Source organism: Danio rerio, chromosome 9 (genome assembly GCF_049306965.1).
Source record: "Danio rerio strain Tuebingen ecotype United States chromosome 9, GRCz12tu, whole genome shotgun sequence".
NCBI classification, from domain to species: domain Eukaryota; kingdom Metazoa; phylum Chordata; class Actinopteri; order Cypriniformes; family Danionidae; genus Danio; species Danio rerio.
This window is the reverse complement of record NC_133184.1, coordinates 33,263,023-33,284,962: the sequence shown is the minus strand read 5'-3', so window position 1 is coordinate 33,284,962 and position 21,940 is coordinate 33,263,023. Positions and strand designations below refer to the sequence as shown.

The window sequence follows — 21,940 nt, the reverse complement described above, 5'->3', positions numbered from 1 at the left end:
AAGATAATTTCTTTGTATTTTTGCCAGTTAAATAAATGTTAAATTGAATTAGCCAGTTGCATTTTATAAAATGGTGTAACTTTTTCTAGAATTTGTGTTGTATTTTAGCATTAAAATAATAAATGTAATTGTTTTCCCTGTGTTTCAGTGGGATGAGCTTGGCGCAGTTACGTTTCCCTTGGCCACAATGTCAGTGGTTTTCACTTTCATTTTTGTTTTGGAGGTAAATATATAATACATTTTGTGTATAGTACAGTCTCATGTTCTGTTTCTTGTTCTTTCATGAGTCAGACCAAGCTATATATATTTTTTACAAACACACACACACACACACACACAAATTAAATTCACCAGAGGCCTCACAGTTCACAAGGTCTTTTGGAAATATTGTGTGGTCATGACATAATGAAATTTGCTGTGCCGCAGGTGACTATGAAGCTGATAGCCATGTCACCAGCTGGATACTGGCAGAGCAGGAGGAACAGATATGACCTACTCGTCACATCCCTCGGGCTCATATGGATCATTCTGCACTTCGCTTTACAGGTACAGTCTAATATATTTTAGATTTTAAACAAAGGGAGTTTTAGCTGAATTGGTTGATTTTTATATTGTACAATTAAGATAAGGTAATTAAAGTATTTTGTAAAAAAAAAAAAGGCCAAAAAGACTAGTTGTTTTCAGTTAACATTGGTTAAATGTGTCAATAGCACACTTGATTCTAATAATAGAATTATTTTGAGGTAATTTTAACTTAGCATAGAAAATTTAAATGTAAGTTTAAAAATAGACCAAAATTATGCAAAGTAACATTTAATCATTTTCTTTTTGGCTTAGTCCCTTTATTAATCAGGAGTTGCCACAGCAGAATGAACCGCCTACTTACAAACACTCTCATTTACACACATACACTTCGAACAATTTAGCTCACCCAATTCACCTATAGCACATGTCTTTGGACTTGTGGGGGAAACCGGAGCACCCGGAGGAAACCCACACGAACACATGCAAAGTGCACACAGAAATCATAGAAAAAAACTAAATAAGCGTCCAACCATCTTAACTAGAAAAAAAATATTTAATGTGATTAATAATTTGCTTATTAACAAATTAATTGACTGTACATGACTGTACATTTTCAATATTTCCTTAATATATTTTTGAGGGGTTAATACTTTACAACATTATGTAATGTTGTTATTTTAAAATATGTTTAAAATATTCTGAATCTTACATCAGTTTGATGGACAGCATATATATTTTAAAGTCTTTTTTGGCAGTCTTTCTAATCATTATGGTAGTGTTTTTACTGTAACTAGAATAATGTGTGTGCTGTGGTCTTTTGAAATACTGACAAAACTGAAAACATCTTATTGTCATGTTCACCAGCGATCTAGTAGCTGCAGATCGCTTAAGGACTACAAATCCGCCATTTCTGGACTACAACACACACACACAACCGGTTCCAGATCAAAACTGATTACACTCTCACAGCTGAAGCTGCTCAAGGACTGATTAATGCACTACATAAGGAGCACAAACACTGTTGCTGAGTCTTGTTTTTCCGTGTTTTTGATCCTTACCTTGTTTATTTGTTTAATCCTTTTTGCTGCCTGCCTTGTGACCATCTGCCTGTTATTTTGACTATGACTCTGCATTGTCCTTATACATCTGTTTGCCCCTGTATTGACCACTGCTTGCCAGACCATTCTAATAAACCTGCTTGTGGAACCGCACCCCTGTTGTCAGTGTCACTTCCACTGTTACACTTACACTTCATTCTTTTTTTAAGATTTTAAAAAAATCTGTAATTCTGTGATTACAGTACTTGTATGGATTCCTCTCCTTGCTCAGCAGCAAAGTATATCTCATTCTCTAATTACTTTCCCTTATTTTAAAAGCAATGTAAAGAATAGAGCAATGTTAAAATAATTAAGACTGACATGAATGTAAAAACAAAAGCAACATCAATATATTGTCATCTCCTCAGAAATTACTTTAAAAAGTTAATCTTTTCTGTTTTTTTGTTTATCACCATAATTTAAAAAAGACCAGTTAAAAACAATGTGAATTTAAATAAAAACAGAATATATGCATATTCAACTACTACACTAAATTTGCAATATAGTATTTTAAGCCATACACCATATGATCACAAAAAAATCTGTTTTTTTAATTTACATTTATTCAAAGAATTTGTATTTATTAAACAATACATGACTGTTCAAAGTTAAAACAAAGGTTATTAGAGATTGTTATTACTCTGTAATTACTACTCTGATCTCTTTCTTCAGAATGCTTACACATACATGATGGGCACCTGTGTGATAGTATTCAGATTTTTCACCATATGCGGAAAGCATGTAAGTACGCATAAATTCATATGCTTCAATAAAAAAAAGCTTTTATGCTAAACACAACATAAAAATCACACCTTATCCACTACAAACCTGACTGTGCATTTTTATTTACAGGTGACGTTAAAGATGCTTCTGCTTACTGTGGTCGTCAGTATGTACAAGAGTTTCTTCATTATCGTGGGCATGTTTTTGCTGCTGCTGTGCTACGCTTTCGCCGGCGTCGTTCTTTTTGGCACCGTCAAATACGGAGAGAACATTAACAGGTGAGCTTTTCTTACGCATGGAGGTGATGTTTAGATTGTGTTTGCGTGCCAGAACTCAGATTTGTAACACACTCTACTACAACCTGCGGCGCTGATATAATTGGCGCCGTCTAAATGTTTTGCTACAGTGCCCTTGCTTGCGTTTGGGGGAATCAATTTTCAGGTACAGCTGACAGCTTGAGAAGAAGCGACTCTGCGTGAGATCTTACCTTTTCCTCTTTCGCCAACAGACACGCAAACTTCTCCACCGCAGGGAAAGCCATCACCGTACTTATTCGAATAGTCACAGGTGAAGACTGGAATAAGATCATGCATGACTGCATGGTAAGAGATTGGATGTCAGCACCGTTTTGCCTGCTAGCAAGTGTCATTGCTGTGATAATCATAACTAAAAAACAGATCAGTTAGAACAGAATTGCATAATTATACATCATCTAGTTTTTCATTTGACATGCTTCTGAATTGTTAAGTGAAGTCTGCAATATTGCAATTTAAGTTTTTTTTTTTTTAATTAGTGGTCAAAAGTTGGGGGTCATATGATTTTGTATTTATTAAGAAATTAATATTTATGTTCAGCAGTTTATTGAAATGAAAATGTATAAATTATAAGAGTTTAATTGCATATTTTTTTTGGTATTTATCTTCAGGAAATTACAGAAGGCAACAATATAACGTTATTATATGATGTAATGTGTCAATAAGCTTGTAACTGTACTGTGCATTTACACCGTGGCCATATTCATCTCTTTGAACACACAAAAACAACATTAACTTTATAGCTGACACTAATAGGTCAGTCACAGCCACTAGACTTTTCTGACAGGGTATTTTAGTGTCAACAAATGCCATATGTTAAATTTTTGGACTACTGTACAGGAGTTATTATTAGGGATTATGGATAACATTTTTTTTTTTTTTTGCATGAGGATAAAATACAAATGCTGTTATGAATGTATTAAAACATATGCTTGTTTGTCATAAAAATTCTAAATAATGACAATAAATACAACAAAAATCAGTCCAAGGCACTTATTTAAAAAGCCTTAATTCACATGGCTAAACCTAAAAAAAACTATGTGTTTTGGCAAGAAACTGCCTTCATCAGGGTAACAGTGATCAGGTGCGCCTAGAGTCTCTTTTGAGTACTATGGTCACATGACTCATTTAAATATCTCAACAAAACTCAAATAATGTAACAAACAAGGTAAACTATCATCAATAATTCTGGCAGATTATTTTAATAGCTTGTGAAAATGGGACTTGTTTCAAAATTGGTTATTTTGGTGTTTGTTGCTATAAATGCGACCAAGATTATGCTCCTGACCCATTTATAAGCCGATACAAACACCTGCTGAATACTGCTTCTTATTCTGTTTCCATGCCATTGAGGGAGATGTCACCAATAATGGGCAGGATTTTTCCTATCCGATGATGTGTACAACAGGAAGATCTCAGTCAATGTGTTTCTGGAGAAAAATAGAACTGTTTGAACAGTAAACAAATGTTAAATGTTCATTTATTCATTTTTCTTTCTGCTTAGTCTCTTAATTATCAGGGGACGCCACAGCGGAATGAACTGCCAATTATTCCAACATATGTTTTACGCAGTGGATGCCCTTTCAGCTGCAGCACAGAACTAGGAAGCACCAATGTACAATACTCTTACATTCACACACACACACTCATACACTACAGCCACTTTAGTTCATCCAGTTTACTTACTGTATAGCGCATGTCTTTGGACTTTGGGGGAACTTAGAGGAAACCCCTACGAACATGGGGAGAACATGCAAACTCCACACAGAAATGCCAACTGGCTTAGCTAAGACTTGAACCAGTAACCTTTTTGCTGTGAGGCGACATTGCCACTGAGCCACTGTGCTGCCTCCAGTTAAATGTATCAAATGGATTCAGAAATATGTACAGTATCTGGTTTTAGTATTAAGACACTCTTCTAAATGTTTTATTTTATCCATCATGTGCTGACACTGTTTGTTTATGGGTCGCTCAGGTGCAGCCGCCGTTCTGCACCCCAGACAAACATCGCTACTGGGAGACGGACTGCGGCAACTACGCTGGAGCCCTCATTTACTTCTGCTCCTTCTATGTCATCATCGCTTACATCATGCTCAACCTGCTCGTAGGTAAGCAGATCTTTGGCTTCTTTCAGCGCCAACACAATATCCTGTTCCATCTCTTAGGCTGCCATCTCATTTCCTCCTGTTTCAAAAGCTAGACAAAACTAGCTCATAAAACACACCGCTCATTCTTCTTCCTGACGTCCTTCCATGTTTATTATCTGGGTGTTTTTCTCAGAGCAGAGCGATTCTTCCTTCTGGAAGGTTCTCTGTGAGCTCAGCACTGGTCACTGCTGAATATGAATGAGGCTTTGAATCACTTTGGGTCAAAGCCAGTTTATTCTCTGTCTCTATTGCTTTTGGTTCATGGGCTGTGTGGAGATAGCGCTCGTTTTGTGGTCAGCTCTGTGTTGTAGACTAATCAGAAGGGATTTTTTTAGAATGCCTTATACCAATTTGAAAACGGAACGCAGAATTGCTGTTCAAATTTGAAAGTAATGGAATTCTGTTCGACAGCTCTGAAGTTTAAAGAGGTTATGCACACAAAAATGCTTTCACTGAATTTATGTTTGGTGAATTTTACAGTTTATCTTTGAACTATTGTTCAAAAGATTTAGTTTCATTGTTTTTATTTTTTTAGCCATTTAATTAGTAACAAGTGACAGTGATATTATATGAAACATTACAGTATATGAAACATTATAGTATATTACATTATAGTATATGAAAGTTTCACTTTTTAAATAAATTAAATTATGGTTTAGGTCTAACATGTTGAAAATTAATATATACAAATATATATGTATGTATGTACGCAGAGAGAACATGCAATATATATATATATATATATATAAACACCTGTACCACATGTCGTTGGGCTGTGGGGGAAACCGGAGCCTTTGGAGGAAACCCACAATGCAAAGTTATTTCAGGAAATCAGTTGAATTTTGATACATTTCTTGTCATACTTCACACATTCATGTACGTAAACAAATCCTGAACAGTGACAGTACCTGCAGATATGGCCTTTAGAAATGCACGTCTCAGGGAACAGAATGCCATGACTTACTGCGGTTAGCCGCAGCACTTGAGAAATTCTCTGACTCAGGAAAAACGTTACCAGTAGGGGCAGCTAAGCTTTATTCTCAGCAGTGGCCAGTTCTGAAGGCGCAGGACTTGACACCCATGGCAGGCTGTTTTTCCGTAGAAAGGTGGAGGTGTTTTCTTTATGTTTTGTTCATCTTTGCTAAAATCTAATACAATGCTGCGTCTGGAATAATTGTATTTATTGTTTTCTAATAAGAGAAATAGTTTTATTTTAGACACAGTATTGCGGACTACGTTTTTGACTTTAGGCCTACATACAAAACTTTTCACAGAACTCAGTTAAATGTTCTTTAATTAGGTATCAATAAACTGTTAAAGCCAAAATGAATGGTACAATACTGGATGTAATTAAATTTTATATAGTTTAAATAAATATATAGTTTAATAGCCTATATAGGTTAAATAAATATAACATACTTAAATTAAATAGCTAGGCTAATTTCAGAATTTTCATCGAATTAAACACAAATATGACAAATTAGTATATTCTGTGTATTTGAAGAAGCAGTCAATCATGCACTGAAAAAAGAACTATAGACTACCTTAAACTTAAATAGGCTATTAATAATGATTATAAATAAAAGATAAATTACTTTTTTTGTAAAAGAAAGAGAGAATTTTCCAACGAGAGTGATTATACCACCTCCTGATGATAAATGTGGTTAAACTCATGGCTGGTTTTATTTGGTAGTTGGGTCATTTATTTCACTAATTTGGAAACCATCAAACTTCATCTGGAAAACAGTTAGAATTTTCACTGAATAAAAAAACGTTAGTGTTCCATTTAGTACGACACTACATACATATACTATGATGTTGGGTATGTAAGTGCATTGTGTATAAGTGCATAGTGTATGGTGTGCCATTTGGGACGCAGATAATGACAGGTTTAGTTTCAAGTAGGCCATTATATGCAGAAAAATTAGTTTGTAATATATATATATATATATATATATATATATATATATATATATATATATATATATATATATATAATCAGAATAGTATGTAGTAACCAAATCTAAATATAATACCAAATCACATCTAGACATCCATAGCATCGCCGAAAGAAGTGCTGTAATAGGTATTAGCTGTGCAAATCTGACAAATGAACAGACACATTTGAAGGTGAGGTTCATTGCTACCACAGCAAGTGTATACAAGCCAAGCATTATCATCGTCACTCCTCTTCAGAGCATGTTTTCTGCCACACACTTCAGTACAGTAAGCCAAACCAAAGGTAAAGCCAACCCTAATCACTTCATCTCGCCCTCAGCCATCATTGTGGAGAATTTCTCTTTGTTCTACTCCACCGAAGAGGACCAGTTGCTAAGCTACAACGACCTGCGTCACTTCCAGATCATCTGGAACATGGTGGATGACAAGCGGGAGGTGAGGAGGAGGGACGTGCCTGTGATCAGCGCCTGTCGGTGGGGATGATTTTCAGTTAATGCACTCCGCAGCTGCAAATGAATGAATCACACGCATCCACATTCTCACCTCCAGAGTAATTGGAGGTTATTACTGCCTGTCACAGATCGCGAGAGGTGTTGAGCTGTCATCTTCATTAGGGAGAAACAGCCTTATTGAGAGCAGCAGAGAGAAGTGCGTGCAGATTTGACCTCCCCCCGTAGGATCAGTAATGTCTGCTCATCTAGATGAGTTCAATGAGGCACACCAGTCATTTTCTGGCCCTAATGAATCAAACCTTAGTACTGGGATCAGTTAGAAACACTTGAGGCTGCAACAGCTGAGCACAGGAAATACAGTGTCTAAAATTAGAGACACAAGCTCTGCTTTCAAAACTAGTGAGCTTCCTTGACGCCTGTTAGACTTCTGAGACAGGAACCTCAAACTGCTGATTTGGAACACTCTGCAGAGCCAACAAATAATTGTAGTAAAAATCTTAATTACTGTACCTCTAACAGAAATTAACCATGGCTTTATTATAGTAAAAGTGCAGTAACCGTGATTTTCTTTTAATCAAATATTTTGGGTAATTATGCACTATACATCCTGATCTGTGCTGGTAAAAATATGCAGTGTACGCTCAAAGGCCCCTTTTTAGATACAACTGTCCAACTGCTTGTTAACTCAAATTTCTAATCAGCCAATCACATGGCAGCAACCCAGTGCATTTAGGCATGTAGACATGGTCAGGACGATCTTTTGCAATTTAAACCAAGCATCAGAATGGGGAAGAAAGATGAATTAAGTGACTTTGAACATGGCATGGTTGTTGGCGCCAGACAGGCTTGTCTGAGTATTTCAGAAACTGCTGATCTAATTGGATTTTCAAGCACAACCATCTGTAGGGTTTACAGAGAATGGTCTGAAATAGAACAATATCCAGTGAGCAGCAGTTCTGTGGGCGCAAATGCATTATTGATGCCAGAGGTCAGAAGAGAATGGCCAGACTGGTTCCAGTTGATAGAAAGGCAACAGTAACTCATATAACCACTTGTTAGAAACGAGGTATGCAGAAGAGTATTTTCTTGGCACACTTGGGCCCATTAGTATCAATTGAGCATCATGTCAACGCACAGCCTACCTGAGTTTTGTTGCTGACCATGTCCCTTTATGACCACAGTGTAATCATCTTCTGATGGCTACTTACAGCAGGATAACGCGTCATGTCATAATACGTAAATCAATTCGGACTTGTTTCTTGAACATGACAATGAGTTCACTGTACTCAAATGGCCTCCTCTGTCACCAGATTTCAATCCAATAGAGCACTTTTGGGATCTGCTGAAACAGGAGATTTACATCATTGATGTGCAGCAACAACAAATTTGCAGGAACTGTGTGATGCTATCATGTCAATATAAACCAAAACTCTCTGTGGAATATTTCAAGTACCTTATTGAATCTATACCATAAAGGATTAATGCAGTTCTAAAGGCAAAAGTGGGTCAAACCCAGTTCTAGTAAGGTGTACCTATTAAAGTGGCCGGTGAGTGTATACTGCATATATAATTTGTAGTTTTGGTAACAACATATTTTATCAGAATACTAATTAAACATCAGTGTGTCAGCCTTCCATAACTATTTTGGATGAAACCAAAAATAAGAGCATATTGCTAATGCTAAGCAAATGGGACAGTAATGTTCATCAAAAAAAAGAGTTGACTCAGTTATGAAAATTTACTCTCTTTTTACTCACCCTTAAGTGGTTACAAACCTGTAAAATGTTTTTTTTTTTTTCTTGAACACAAAATACCTTGATTTAAATTTTTTTTAGAAACCTGTAACCATTGAATTCCATATTAGAATAAACAAATACTATATAGGTCAATGGTTACAGGTTTCCAGCATTTTTCAGAATATCTTCTTTTTTTGTTCATCAGAATAAAGAAGCTCAAACAGATTTGGAATGAGTGAACATTGTGTAAATGATGAGAATTTTTAGTTTTGGATCAGTTTAAGGGATTAAACTGTTGCTAATGATAGTAATTATTTACAGTATTTATATAGAAACAGAGCAATAATCTGAGAATTGTCTTTTAGTGTTTAGTCTAGAAACTATTATTAGGATAAGGTTTGTTAATCCAGCATCTGCTATTACAATAAAATAAAATTTGTAACACAGGGAGTGATTCCGACCTCTCGGGTGAAGTTTCTGCTCCGTCTGCTGAGAGGTCGTCTGGAAGTGGATCTGGACAAAGACAAGCTTCTCTTTAAACACATGTGTTATGAGATGGAGCGTCTGCACAATGGAGGAGACGTCACCTTTCATGATGTACTGAGGTTAGAAAAGAAAAAGCCTGCTATTAATTCTAGCACATAATTTTACCTTTATAACGAATCAGACTACATAAGATCTACTGCGATAAGATCTTCTTACCCAGACAAAACAGCTAGCACTGAAAGGGTCATATTGTACCACCCTCACTGCTGTGTTGTTGATGTTCTGTGGCCCATATGAAGTCATGTATGATTGTGTGAATGTGTGTGTGTTTCAGCATGCTGTCGTATCGTTCAGTTGATATCCGCAAGAGTCTTCAGCTGGAGGAGCTGTTGGCAAGAGAGCAGCTTGAATACACTATAGAGGAGGAAGTGGCCAAACAAACCATCCGCATGTGGTTGAAGAAGTGCCTGAAACGCATCAGAGCCGTGAGTCCATACAAACACTCATCGTTCAATTCAGATGCTGGATGACTACAGAAGAGGATTAGCGCCTATCAATAATAATGATAAACAACCTTCTCAAGATTAATTGGCATTATAATGTGTGATTTGAAGAAAATTCACTAGATAAAATGTTGAGAATAAACTTTAAATTCTAAGAATCGTGTTCATTTTTGAAAAAAAATTATGTAAAATAAATTGCAGGCGAAATTTGGTGGGGCAGTGTATTAAATCAAATGATGGCTAGACCCAGTGTATGCGCATATTTACCAGAGAAAACTTTAGTAATTTGGATACCATGACTGAAAATGCCATAATAATCATAAATACTTAATAGAAAAGTAAAGTTCATGGATAAACTTTATGGTGGCCTGAGAAAGCCTCATCTGAAAGTTTGAAGTAGTTTTAAAGTTTAAATAAGTTTGAAACAGTTGGCTCAAATAGATAACATATATATTAGCATGTTTCTAGTATGGACTGGTGTGTTGTTAGTATGTTTCTAGTATGGATTAATATATTGTTAGCATGAAGTGGTATGTTATTAGCATGTCCAATGTAAAGTCAATGGTTGTTTTTTTTGTTTTTTGTTTTACAACGGAAGTCTATGGAACAGTTGCTAGGGTGTGGCTAGTAAGTTGAAAGGTCATCAGTGATTGGCAGTCTGATTGGTATTAAATGAGCCCAGCCTTAAGTCTGTATGACAGTCTGGCTCAAAGTTAAGTGGTCTCAACATTTGGTCCAATGTTAAGTCAATGAGACTTTTTTTAATTTTGCGTGTCATTTTTTAAAAACCACAAGTCAGATCAGTTGAAAAAGATATAGTAAACCTGAGTCAGACCAGTTTGTTTGGAGGTTGTAGTATGAACGGTCTTGGAGGAGATGCATATAGAAATTAGTCTCAGAAGAAGAAGTTTATGTAGTATAACAGTATGTTGGCTTTTTCAAGCCATCATAATAATAAAAGGTCTTTCATGCTCAATGAATGCTGAGCTCATTGCAAAATATCTTATCTAAACTATTCTTACTTTACACAGAAAACCTGTGATGACAAAATTCCAAAAGAAAAGTCGGAAACATCACTGATCATTTAAAAACAAATTCAGCAGCTGTTCAACACACGAAAATGATGTACAACATTTAAATTTAGCATCAGCGGAGTGTAAAATCATGGGATCTGGATTAAATAAACAGTTCTCACAGTTGTACAATCCACATCAACCAATTCAGCAGCACCACCATGAACAGTGCCTCAGTGTTTTTTACTACTTATTTTTTGGTTTATTCTCAACATATTTCAACATTTTCCTCAACCCCTAAATACTTTTTCTCAAAACACAATGACTTTAATCTGACTTTAATCTTTTTTTTTTAGTTTTGTCATTTTACTTTAAAACCTGTTATTCAGCACTCAGTTTTGGGGATTTACACCTACCTAACTTTAAATAGTAACAGTTCCTGACTCCAGTAAGCTACTAACACAAACTATGTATCATTGGAAAGAAGACACTTTGAGCTTTACTGTGGTAAAAGGTGAAGTTACATGTAAAAAGTATTTTAAAAGTTATACATTATGAGGGAAAAAAATTGTACTGTTTAATATTAGTTTTCCATATAGAAACACGGGAAAACATTAATGTAATGTCCTAGAAAAAATATGACCTGAAAGCCAAGTATTCCATGAGTTTATATTTTAAAATTAATGAAGATAGCATGCAAAATGAGATTTCTGTAAAAGTTTCCCGAGGCTATGTCATTGTCCTTCTCTCCCTCACCGTCAGAGGCACTAAATCAAAAATGATCTTTCCAAGCTAAAACATTTACAGTTGCTGAATAATTTGGTCTACATTCAAAGTTTATGTATCTTTGGAAAGAAGACACTCTGGGCTTTGTTATCCATCATTAAGAATTTATAATGCTCAAAATGAAAAAGTTAAAAATGCTCAAGTAATTTTTAAAAAATTTATTATTAAACATTTTATTATTTCATAAACAAATATGTGAAATGTATTCTGGAGCAACACAGAAAAGTAATAGGTCAAAAGCCACACATCTCCTGAGTATATGTTTTTAATTTGACACCAATATTATGCAAAATGAAATGTGTATAATATTGCATTATTTTGACATTTTTGTTAAATTACATTTTCTGTAAAAGGCTGAGAAGTTTTATTGTCTGCTGTTGATCAGATTTGTTTATTCTGGATTGCTTTTCAGTTTAATCCAACATCTAACAATGCACTTTACAAATAGAAAGACTTTAAAGTGGTTGGAAACGTTATATTCTAATTGATGTGTCTCTTCTGAAATGTAAAGCTACCTGTTAGAATTCTCATAGAAACAATTAGTGTCTGTGTAACATTATTTGAGCATAAGTGGCATTCATTGGACAGAATTTGTTACTGAAATATGTTTGAAAAATTATTTCATTACATCAGAGATTTGTTTTGATCACACTTTATTTTGATGGTCCATTTGTTGTATTTAAGTTACATTGCATCTACATGCCAACTAATTCTCATTAGATTATATGTAGACTGTTAGGTTAGGGTTCTGGTTAGGTTTAGTGTAAGTTGATATGTACTTGAAGTTGATATGTTTCTTTTAGTCAGTTAAATGTCTGTTGAAGGAGCATTATCAACAGTTATTAAGCAGACAGTCTACTAATACTCAAATAGACCATCAAAATTAAGTGTGAACTTTGTATTTTGTTGTATTTGGCCAGCGAGTGAACTGATTTCCTTGAAAGGAACTTTGATATCTCTTCTCACAAACAAATCTGATTTGAGCAGGAAATCCCAATTAGGTGCATTCAGTCTCCGATGTGAACAAAGTCAAAGCTCTAAAACAGATGCACAGATAGGATAGAATTGCTTAGCTGCAGTCGCTTTGCTTTTACTGCAGTAGAATCAGACTGGATGCTGATATTAGACATGCCAGATGAGCTGAATAAAAACATCCTTCTCTTCCAGAAACAGCAGCAGTCATGCAGCATCATCCTCAGTCTGAGAGAGAGTCAACAGCAAGACCTGCGGCGGCTGCTCAACCCCCCCAGCATCGAGACCACCGTCCCCAGCGAAGACACCAACACACACAACCAGGACAATCCCACCCAGCCTGAGGTAAACAGAGCAGTGCGTATGCTTCTGTGTGCTCTTTAGTGTGCTGAAGTGCTTTGAACGCATGTTTCTGGTTGTGTCCCAGCAGAACAGCGGCCTGCAGACGTTACTGAGCCCCACTCTGTCAGACCGCAGTGGATACAGACAGGACTCTGCTGACCGACCCCAGAGGAAGCTGGGACAGTGGAGACTTCCTGCAGGTCTAAAGCTTTTATTCTTAAAAATGAGGCATAGACTGTACAGTATAAAGTGTACTATACTAAATAAAGATTGTTTGTAACAGCCATATCTCATTTATTTTTCCAAAAATTGTCTACAACAGTATGATTGCAAAATTAAATATTGCAATTTTTCAAATGAACATTGTCTAATGAATGCCATAGAAGTGTTGCTCTGATCTATGTAATTACAGTAATATTAAAGGTGCTATAGAATTTACTGATACAGGGTTCAGGGCTGAAGTAAGCATTTATTTAATATAAAAATATATAAATATCTGTATTTCATCATATATATATATATATATATATATATATATATATATATATATATATATTTATTTATATTAGTATTGTAGATTCCCAAAGTGTATACTTTAAATTTTATTGTTGTTTCTTCATTTAATACTTAAGTAAGCATGGGGATTTTGACCATTATACAGGGTGTCCGCGGTGTCTTAAAGTCTTAAAATGTCTTAAATCTCAAAATCACAATTTTAGGCCTGAAAAAGTCTTAAATCTACTGAAATGTTGTGTTGTAGGCACAGGTCTGAATTTTCCTTTGTTCTTGTAAAGCTAACCAATCTGGCCATTAACACCCAAACAATTACCAACAATCCATCTCAATGAATCATTTAACTTTTCATTTCAAAATAGCATTTATTTACTTTTCTTACCCTAACATTTGTTTAATAGTTCTCCATTGATTTACTGCTGAGGATACTTACTTGACCTAAATTTTGATTATTATTAAATTATTATTATTGTAGACAAAAGTAATATGACTACATAATATGACTACAAAAGTAATATGAATACATAAAAAGACTTATGTAATTGAATATGGCAACCAGTTCTAAATTAAAAAATCTTTAGATAGTAGACACAAAAATCATGACATAAAATGAAAGACACAGAAAATTATTTGCGATTACAACCATTCTCATGAAAACACCAACAGTTTTACTTATAAACCTGGAAAAGGATGAATTATCTCAGGACAGGGAAACTATTCCTACCTGCAACAAAACTTTTATCAGTGTCAAAAAATTCAACATCTAGTCTGAAAAAGCATGAGGCAGTTCTTAAAAAGTGCATTCATTTCATCAGTTTCTTTTTGGCTTAGTCCCTTTATTAATTTGGAGTTGTCACAGTGTAATGAACCGCCAACTTATCCAACATATGTTTAACGCAGCAGATGCTCTTCAAGCTGCAACCCATCACTGGGAAACACCCATACACTCTCATTCACACACACACACACACACACACACACACACACACACACACACACACACACACACACACACACACACACACACACACCTGTAGTGCATGTCTTTGGACTTGTGGGGGAATCTAGAGCACCTGGAGAAAACCCACATGAACACGGGGAGAACATGCAAACTCCACTCAAAAATGCCAACTAGTCCAGCCGGGACTCGAACCAGCGACTTTCTTACTGTGAGGCGTGCCACCAAAATTGTATCCAATAACTTGTTTATAAATGTTCTCATATTTTGAATGTTAAATTGTTATAATAACATGCTATTCTTAAAATTTCTTTGGAAAATGACAGAATTCTCTTATTGATTTGACAAGCTTTCAGTTAACAGATCCATAGGACTCATACATGAGATAAAGTCTATAAAGTCAAATAATAGCTTTGTGTGCTTTACAGAATGACTTGATGTCTTTTGTCATTCAAAATGTTGCCAAGTTAATGCGAGTTCATGATCTGATTTAGCCATCAATTTTGACTCCGAAATTGGCGTCATGGTGGTGCAGTTGGTAGCACAATCGCCTTACAGCAAGAAGGTTGCTGGTTCAAGCCTCAAGAGGGTCAGTTGGCATTTCTGTGTGGAGTTTGCATGTTCTCCCTGTGTTCACCTATAGTCCATGGTTTATTAGTGAGGGTTTCCTCTGGGTGCTCCTGTTTCGCCCACAAGTCCAAAGACATGCGCTATAGGTAAGTTGGCCACAGTGTATGTGTGCTATAAGTTGGCGGTTCATTCCACTGTGGTGACCCTTGATTATTATAGGGACTAATCCGAAAAGAAAATGAATGAATAAAAAATATATATATATATTTTTAAATAAATTAAAATATCAATTTTAGCATATAATAAATCAAAATGCCGAATTCCTCTTGTTTTTTTAAAGGTTTGAAACCAAACAAAGATGTTTTAAGATCAGAACAAAAGGAAACAACGAATCACTTGTTATCTCACTAGGCACATTAATGATCAGTGACAGTCTTATGTTCTGATTTGTGTATTTTTCCTGTGGTCTTTTGCTCTAATGGCCTTTATGTGAGGACACATTCTATGGCATCATTAACAAGTAAACCTTATTGTAAAGCGAATCGTTTGCCATTTAATAAATCAGAATGGCAAATTTCCCTTGTTTTAAAAAAAATGTTGGAAATTACACAAAACTTGTTTATGGTTAATCATTCTGCATGTTGATGTGTGTATGTGTGTGTTTGTCTCTCAGGCCGCACAAGCGTGAAGTCCATGGTGTGTAAGATGAACCCGGTGACTGACGAGGCGTCCTCAGGCTCTGAAGTTAAGAAGTGGTGGACGCGTCAACTGACTGTGGAAAGTGATGAAAGTGGAGACGACCTCATTGATATCTGAAGCTTAAAGCCGCTCTAATGTTGTTGTATTAGACCGATGTAGGTGTTCCTACTCTGCATTAAACTGATACAGTTCACCCAAAATGAACGTTTGCTCATCCAGCTGTTTGAGTTTCTTTCTTCTGTTGAACCAAAAGAAGAGACACTGAAGAATGCTGAAAAATGGATGTTGATGGCTGCTTTTTACCCCCAACATTCTTCTGAATATCTGTTTTGTGTTCAACAGAAGAGAGAAATTCATAAAAGTTTTCAATCACTGGAGCATGAGTAAATGGAGAGGACATTTTCATGTTGAGGTGAACTACAGCATCTCCTGCACCCAATCAAACCACTTTGCTTAATTAAAAACTTACAGTAATTACTGGTTTCATCCATGCTAATGCTCACTCTACAGTGTTGGAAATTTCTCAGTGAGCATAGAAAAATGTGTGATGAACGAGCAGCTGAAATGCGTCCTCAGGAAGTTTATGTAACGTAATTTAAGAGTCTAATAATCTAGATTTAATGGTTAGGCATGCGACGCACCTAACCGAAGCCATAGCGTTCTCTCTGTTTGTCTTTGTGCCAACGTCATTTGTCTTTATTACATGGGAGTTTGTAAGTTCCATGATTATCTTGTGTTGTACACTGTGGGCTTACGGCTCATCAAATGCAAACACTTGCAGACGTTACTGCGTGGCAAGACAGTGAATGTAAGTGTACTATTATGTGTGTCTTTGTGATTGTGACTTTTCCAGACGATTTAAATATTATAAGATGCATAAGTTATAATTGAAATAATATATTGAAATACTCTACTTAATATATTTTGTAAAAATGACAATTGCAGCAGTTTATTGCGTGCTTTTAAATTAAAAGTGTGATATTAGCAGAAGTGCTGGTGTTGTTCTTGAAGCATTTAGAAAAGACGTTCGCACACATTAAGAAATGACTACACAGAGAACAAAGTTAATTATTTACATCATCAGCCGCGACGGCCATGTATATTTGATTAAAAGAGTTTCGTTATAAACCTACAGGGACATCAGAACACAGTAGAAGAGCGAAGCTTTGGGACTTCACAGCAACATTTAATGAGATAAAAAAAAAGACTAATTAATTGACTTACCCTCAGGCTAGTCAAAATGCAGGTGACTTTTTTTGTCTTCAGTTGAACATTAAAGTTTTTTTTTGTTTGCTAAAATTGTGGTCCCTGGTGAGTCATACAATGTTAAAATAATAATAAACAGGCAAAACTGACTCAATACAGTACCTGGTACATATGATAATGTTCATGCTTGGCTCAATTATTCCTTTATAAGGGAAAGTTCTGCCAAAAATGAAAATTTCATCATCATCTACTCATTTTAGTAGTTGTAAACTTTTATAAATTTCTTTCTTCTGTTGAACTCAAAATAATAAATATTTATAAATGCTGGGGGATATAATGCTATAGTGGGCATATCCCTTATTTATTTGAAAATAAGGGATATGCCCACTATAATAAGGGATATGAATCTCTTATTTGTTAGATTTTTTTTCGTTTGATTACTATAAATAACAGGTCACTTTAAAAATGCACACATCTAACATTATAATGAAAGCATTCACTTGCTTTCCTGACTTATGCTCATTTAAGACGAAATTAGTTGTTTGAAAAAAATAAAAATAAACACCAAGATCGACATCTTTAGATATTATTATTATTAATTATGTGTATATGTCTGTTCAAACAAGCACCAAAAAGCCAGACTTTTGCTCTGCTTCAGATCGCGTGTACAGAAACCGTTTGGTTAACAGCGTCTGTTTATTACTATGGAGCGTGTCAGCTGACAGTCATGCACCGTTGTATGACTGTTTTGAGCATTGAATAGGAGGGGTGACGGCACCTGTAATGAAAAAGAAGGAGAATCCAGCCGTTTTATATTTATTTAAAAGTGTTTTTGTGCCTAAACAAAGCAAAAGGACAGAACAGACTCACATTTAAGAGCAAGGGGCAGCCCCTCCCTGGTGGTTCGGCAGTATGGGTTGGGTTTAGGAATTGGCTCTTTAATGTTTCTTGCCACCCTTCAGAGAAAGACGGGAGAAAATACAGGAGAAATATGGGAAAATACTATTATAGGATGATAGCGGGATAGAACTGTAAAATATGGGACAATCCCGGGAAAAACGGGAGGGTTGACATGACCAGTATATCTTCCTTTGTGTTCAACAGAAGAGAGAAAAACAGGTCTGGAACCAGCAGAGGAAATGAGAACTATCCTTTTAAAGCTAGCATCTACAGGTAGCTAAGAGATAGTGTATGGCTCTACCAGGGCCGGAGTGGGACACCTTTTCAGCTCTGGAGTTTCAAGCCTCAGACCGGCCCACCTCAGTTCACGACTGACTATATTAAAATAAGTAAGTAAATTAATATTTCCAAATCAGTTTCTAATGACACTATCACGTCTTTTTTTTTTTTTTTGAGAAAACAGCTGCTTTAGAACTTCAAATGTTCAACAATCCTAACAGTATTATATGTCTTATCAATAAAAATGAAAACACTAAATTACTCTAACGAGGATCGAACCCGGGTCCGCGGCGTCTTAACCTAACGTGCTATCCGCTCGACCACAACAACTGTTTTATGAATGATGACACAACTGAGTTTTATCATCATTAAAATAGATCAAAAGAGAAGAGTTGCGGTATAATAATGAATAAAAAGGCTGTGGTCAAGTAAATAAATAAATTTAAAAAGTGTGATTGCTGAGAGCAACAGATTCTGGAGCTAGGGACACCGGCCCTCGCGGCCAAAAAACAGACCGGCCCACCGGGAATTCTCCCGGTCCTCCCGATTAGCCAATCCGGGCCTGGGCTCTACAGAAGTATGAATGCTGCTGACAGCACATAAAGCGTCATTAGATGACATGCTTAAAAAGAGAGAACAGCCATTAAAGGGTTGAGAGATTCTACGTCCACAGCTCGATGGGCATCATACCCTCTTTAGAGTTGAAGGAAGGGAAAAGGTTCTCCTCAGAAAGGAAATGCAAGGGAAACTGGACCAGAAAACCTCTTATCTTCTTGAGTTCAGAGCAGGCCTGTGCCGGGTCTTCAGTCGCCATGCAAGGACGACACGTGTACTCCCTCAGGATCTTATAGTTCAGCACTGCGTCAGTCGGCAGACATCTGAAGACCTGCAGAGAGACAGATGAGATGAGGACTACTCTCAACACCAATTACAAACAAAAAACTCAAGATCTATTTGTTCCAAACCTTTGTTAAACTCAAATGAAGATTTTTTTTTTTTAAAGAGAGATGGTGAGCAAACATTTGTCTTCCAAAGTATTTACGTTCTTACTTTGCTTACTGTCATTATATTCACTTCATGTTTATTTATAAAGCGGTTTTCACGATGTAGATTGTGCCAAAGCACTTTAACATAGTTCTAGTAAAGTCCAGATTTCAGAGTTGAAGTTCAACAAGTGTGCTATAAGTTTCACTGCTGAAAGTTCAAATCCACCTAAGCACAGCTCCACAAGTCCCGATCCAAGCAAGCCGGTGGATATATATATATATATATATATATATATATATATATATATATATATATATATATATATATATATATATATATACCCCCATAATTATTAGCGCCCTTGTTTATTTTTTTCTGTTTAAATTTCTGCTTAACAGAGAGATTTTTTTCAACACATTTCTAAACACAATAGTTTTAATAATTCAATTCTAATTGATTTATTTTATCTTTGCCACGATGACAGTAAATAATATTTCACTAAATATTTTTCAAGACACTTCTATACAGCTTAAAGTGACATTTAAAGGCTTAACTAGGTTAATTAATTAGGCAGGTTAGGGTAATTAGGCAAGTTATTGTATAATGATAGTTTGTTTTTTAGACTATAAAAAATAGCTTAAAGGGGCTTATAGTTTTGTCCTTAAAATGGTGTTTAAAAAAATTTAAAACTGCTTTTATTCTAGCCAAAATAAAACAAATAAGACTTTCTCCAGAAGAAAAAATATGATAAGACATACAGTGAAAATTTCCTTGCTCTGTTAAACATATTTATACATTTATAAATTGGGATATATTAAAAAAAAAATCAAATGGGGGTCTAATAATTCAACAATATACAAGAGGCATCATTATAAAAATAAATATATATATATATATATATATATATATATATATATATATATATATATATATATATATATATATATATATATATATATATATATATATGTATATATTAGGGATGTGCGGAGCAGCCGGTATTTGTATTTGTATTTGTATTTGTTGAGGGGGAAAAGTATTTGTATTTGTATTTGTATTCGAGTAAAATTCAAAATGGCGCAAAAATATATATTTTTTCTATTACACTTCTAATTTACGTTATAGTGAAAGTATTGTTTAATTATACCCATTATATAAATTATAGATATGCAATATTGGCTGTTGTTTTTGAACATGTGACTAGAAATGTCATTGAAAAGAAAATAACATAGAAGCCATTATCTCATCCGTGGTTAAACCAACAACTAATAAAATACCATTGTGAATATTATGAACCCCACCACCACCGTTCTTGTTGAAGGACACTGAATAGACAGAATAAAAACAAATAATACTTCAAAAAACTGTTCTTCTTCTGAAAGAACTTCTTTCCAATGGACAGAATTCCAAAAACTAATATTAACTAAATAAATCTAAATAAAACCCTGCCCGGGAGATCTGGCAGAACAAAAGTATTCTATATAATACTAAAAGATACAGCCCTGCTATTGTCATCTGCCTGCCACAAAACAGACACAAAGTTTGTTTGTTTGTTTTTTTTTATGTTTGAAACTGACTTGCTGGGGCAGAATGTGGCTGTGTTGATGCTTTTAGGATGCTTTTAGTGCATGTGATAATACATTACATAGAAGGTTGCGCGGTGCTCTGTTCAGTGAGAAACGCTCTCTATGGCAAGCCTTTTTAGCATTTAAATCTTTGTTCTGACTCCATAAATATATTAGAGATATCTCTAATTATATTTTGACTAGTCATAATTATAATTCCACTACTCAGAATGACAATTAGACATATCTGCAATTACAATTGTACTAGTACGAAATCAGATGAATTTTGACTAGTAACAATTGTAATTGATATCTCTGAGTTTTTACTAGTCATAATATATTTAGAGATATCTTTAATTCATCATATTTAGAGATATTTACAAATATATTTGAAGATATCTCTAATTAATTTACTAAAAGTCTAATTACAGTTGTAGATATCTTGAATTGGATTTTTGACCAGTCAAAATTCATTTGGAGATATATCTAATTACAATTGTGACTAGTCAACTTATTTAGAGATATCTGCAAATATTTTTCAATGGAAGTCAATAGAGGAATATGACTAGTCTATCATAATATATTTGCAGATATTTCCAATCTGACTAGTCGAATTATAATTATGACAAGTCAAAATATAATTAGAGATATCTCTAAATATATTTATGGATAGTCTGAACAAGGTTTAAATGCTAAAACGGCTTGCCATACGCTCTCATCCAGTAGCACAGTGGAGAGTTCTCTAGTTATATCCTTTCAGTCGTTTGTTATGCAGTGACATGCAGTCAAATATTTCGACAAACAGTCCTTAGGGATGCGGTGACACGCAGTCAGATATTTTACCGGACAGATCCGCCATTTTTGGCGCTCATAAACAATCATTAAGCTCTCGTGCTGCAGGAATCTGCTGAAGGCGCGCAGCTGACGTGCAGTGAGAGGTTTGCGTCTTTAATAAACTACGGCAGTTTGCGATCACTGAACAGTAAGAATGATTAATAAATCCATATGAAACAACCCCTTAAAAGTCACGTCTCGCTTTCAGTTTCGGGCTTTGGCGCGTTTTGCCTCTCTCTCTCTCTCTCTCCCTCTCTCTCTCTCTCTGTGCGTGTGCGCATGTGCCTGAGCGAGTGTGTTGTGAGCGAGTGTTGGGAAAGTGCGGTGAGTTTGAATGGTTCTCTTTCTAACTTTTCTTTCTTTGTTTGTTGTTT

General features: G+C 35.3%; 2 protein-coding genes across 30 annotated transcripts in view; one reads left to right on the top strand and one right to left on the bottom strand.

Moving 5' to 3' along the window:
- Positions 1–16,779, top strand: part of nalcn (sodium leak channel, non-selective) — a 192,014-nt gene extending 175,235 nt beyond the window's left edge. For 4 of the 11 annotated variants that reach the window (XM_073911846.1, XM_073911844.1, XM_073911847.1 and 1 more), the window contains 12 exons: positions 149–223; positions 427–546; positions 2,295–2,363; positions 2,475–2,623; positions 2,854–2,947; positions 4,635–4,767; positions 7,085–7,200; positions 9,401–9,558; positions 9,774–9,924; positions 12,909–13,058; positions 13,144–13,255; positions 15,770–16,779. In XM_073911846.1, the coding sequence (XP_073767947.1) occupies positions 149–223; positions 427–546; positions 2,295–2,363; positions 2,475–2,623; positions 2,854–2,947; positions 4,635–4,767; positions 7,085–7,200; positions 9,401–9,558; positions 9,774–9,924; positions 12,909–13,058; positions 13,144–13,255; positions 15,770–15,912 (1,470 nt within the window). In that variant the 3' untranslated portion in view covers positions 15,913–16,779. Of the gene's footprint in view, positions 1–148; positions 224–426; positions 547–2,294; positions 2,364–2,474; positions 2,624–2,853; positions 2,948–4,634; positions 4,768–7,084; positions 7,201–9,400; positions 9,559–9,773; positions 9,925–12,908; positions 13,059–13,140; positions 13,256–15,769 lie in introns of all 11 variants that reach the window. The other 7 variants (XM_009304740.5, XM_005167698.6, XM_009304739.4 and 4 more) reach the window with 4 other exon arrangements.
- An 84-nt stretch (positions 16,780–16,863) lies between these two features.
- The window catches only part of si:ch211-168k14.2, a 241,568-nt gene continuing 236,491 nt past the window's right edge, over positions 16,864–21,940 (bottom strand). For 17 of the 19 annotated variants that reach the window (XR_011016870.2, XR_012385502.1, XR_012385499.1 and 14 more), the window contains one exon: positions 17,575–19,066. Coding sequence is in view for 12 of the 19 variants with exons in the window: in XM_073912848.1 (XP_073768949.1) it covers positions 18,842–19,066 (225 nt within the window). In the remaining 7 variants the exon portion in view is untranslated. Of the gene's footprint in view, positions 19,067–21,940 lie in introns of all 19 variants that reach the window. The other 2 variants (XR_012385497.1, XR_012385500.1) reach the window with 1 other exon arrangement.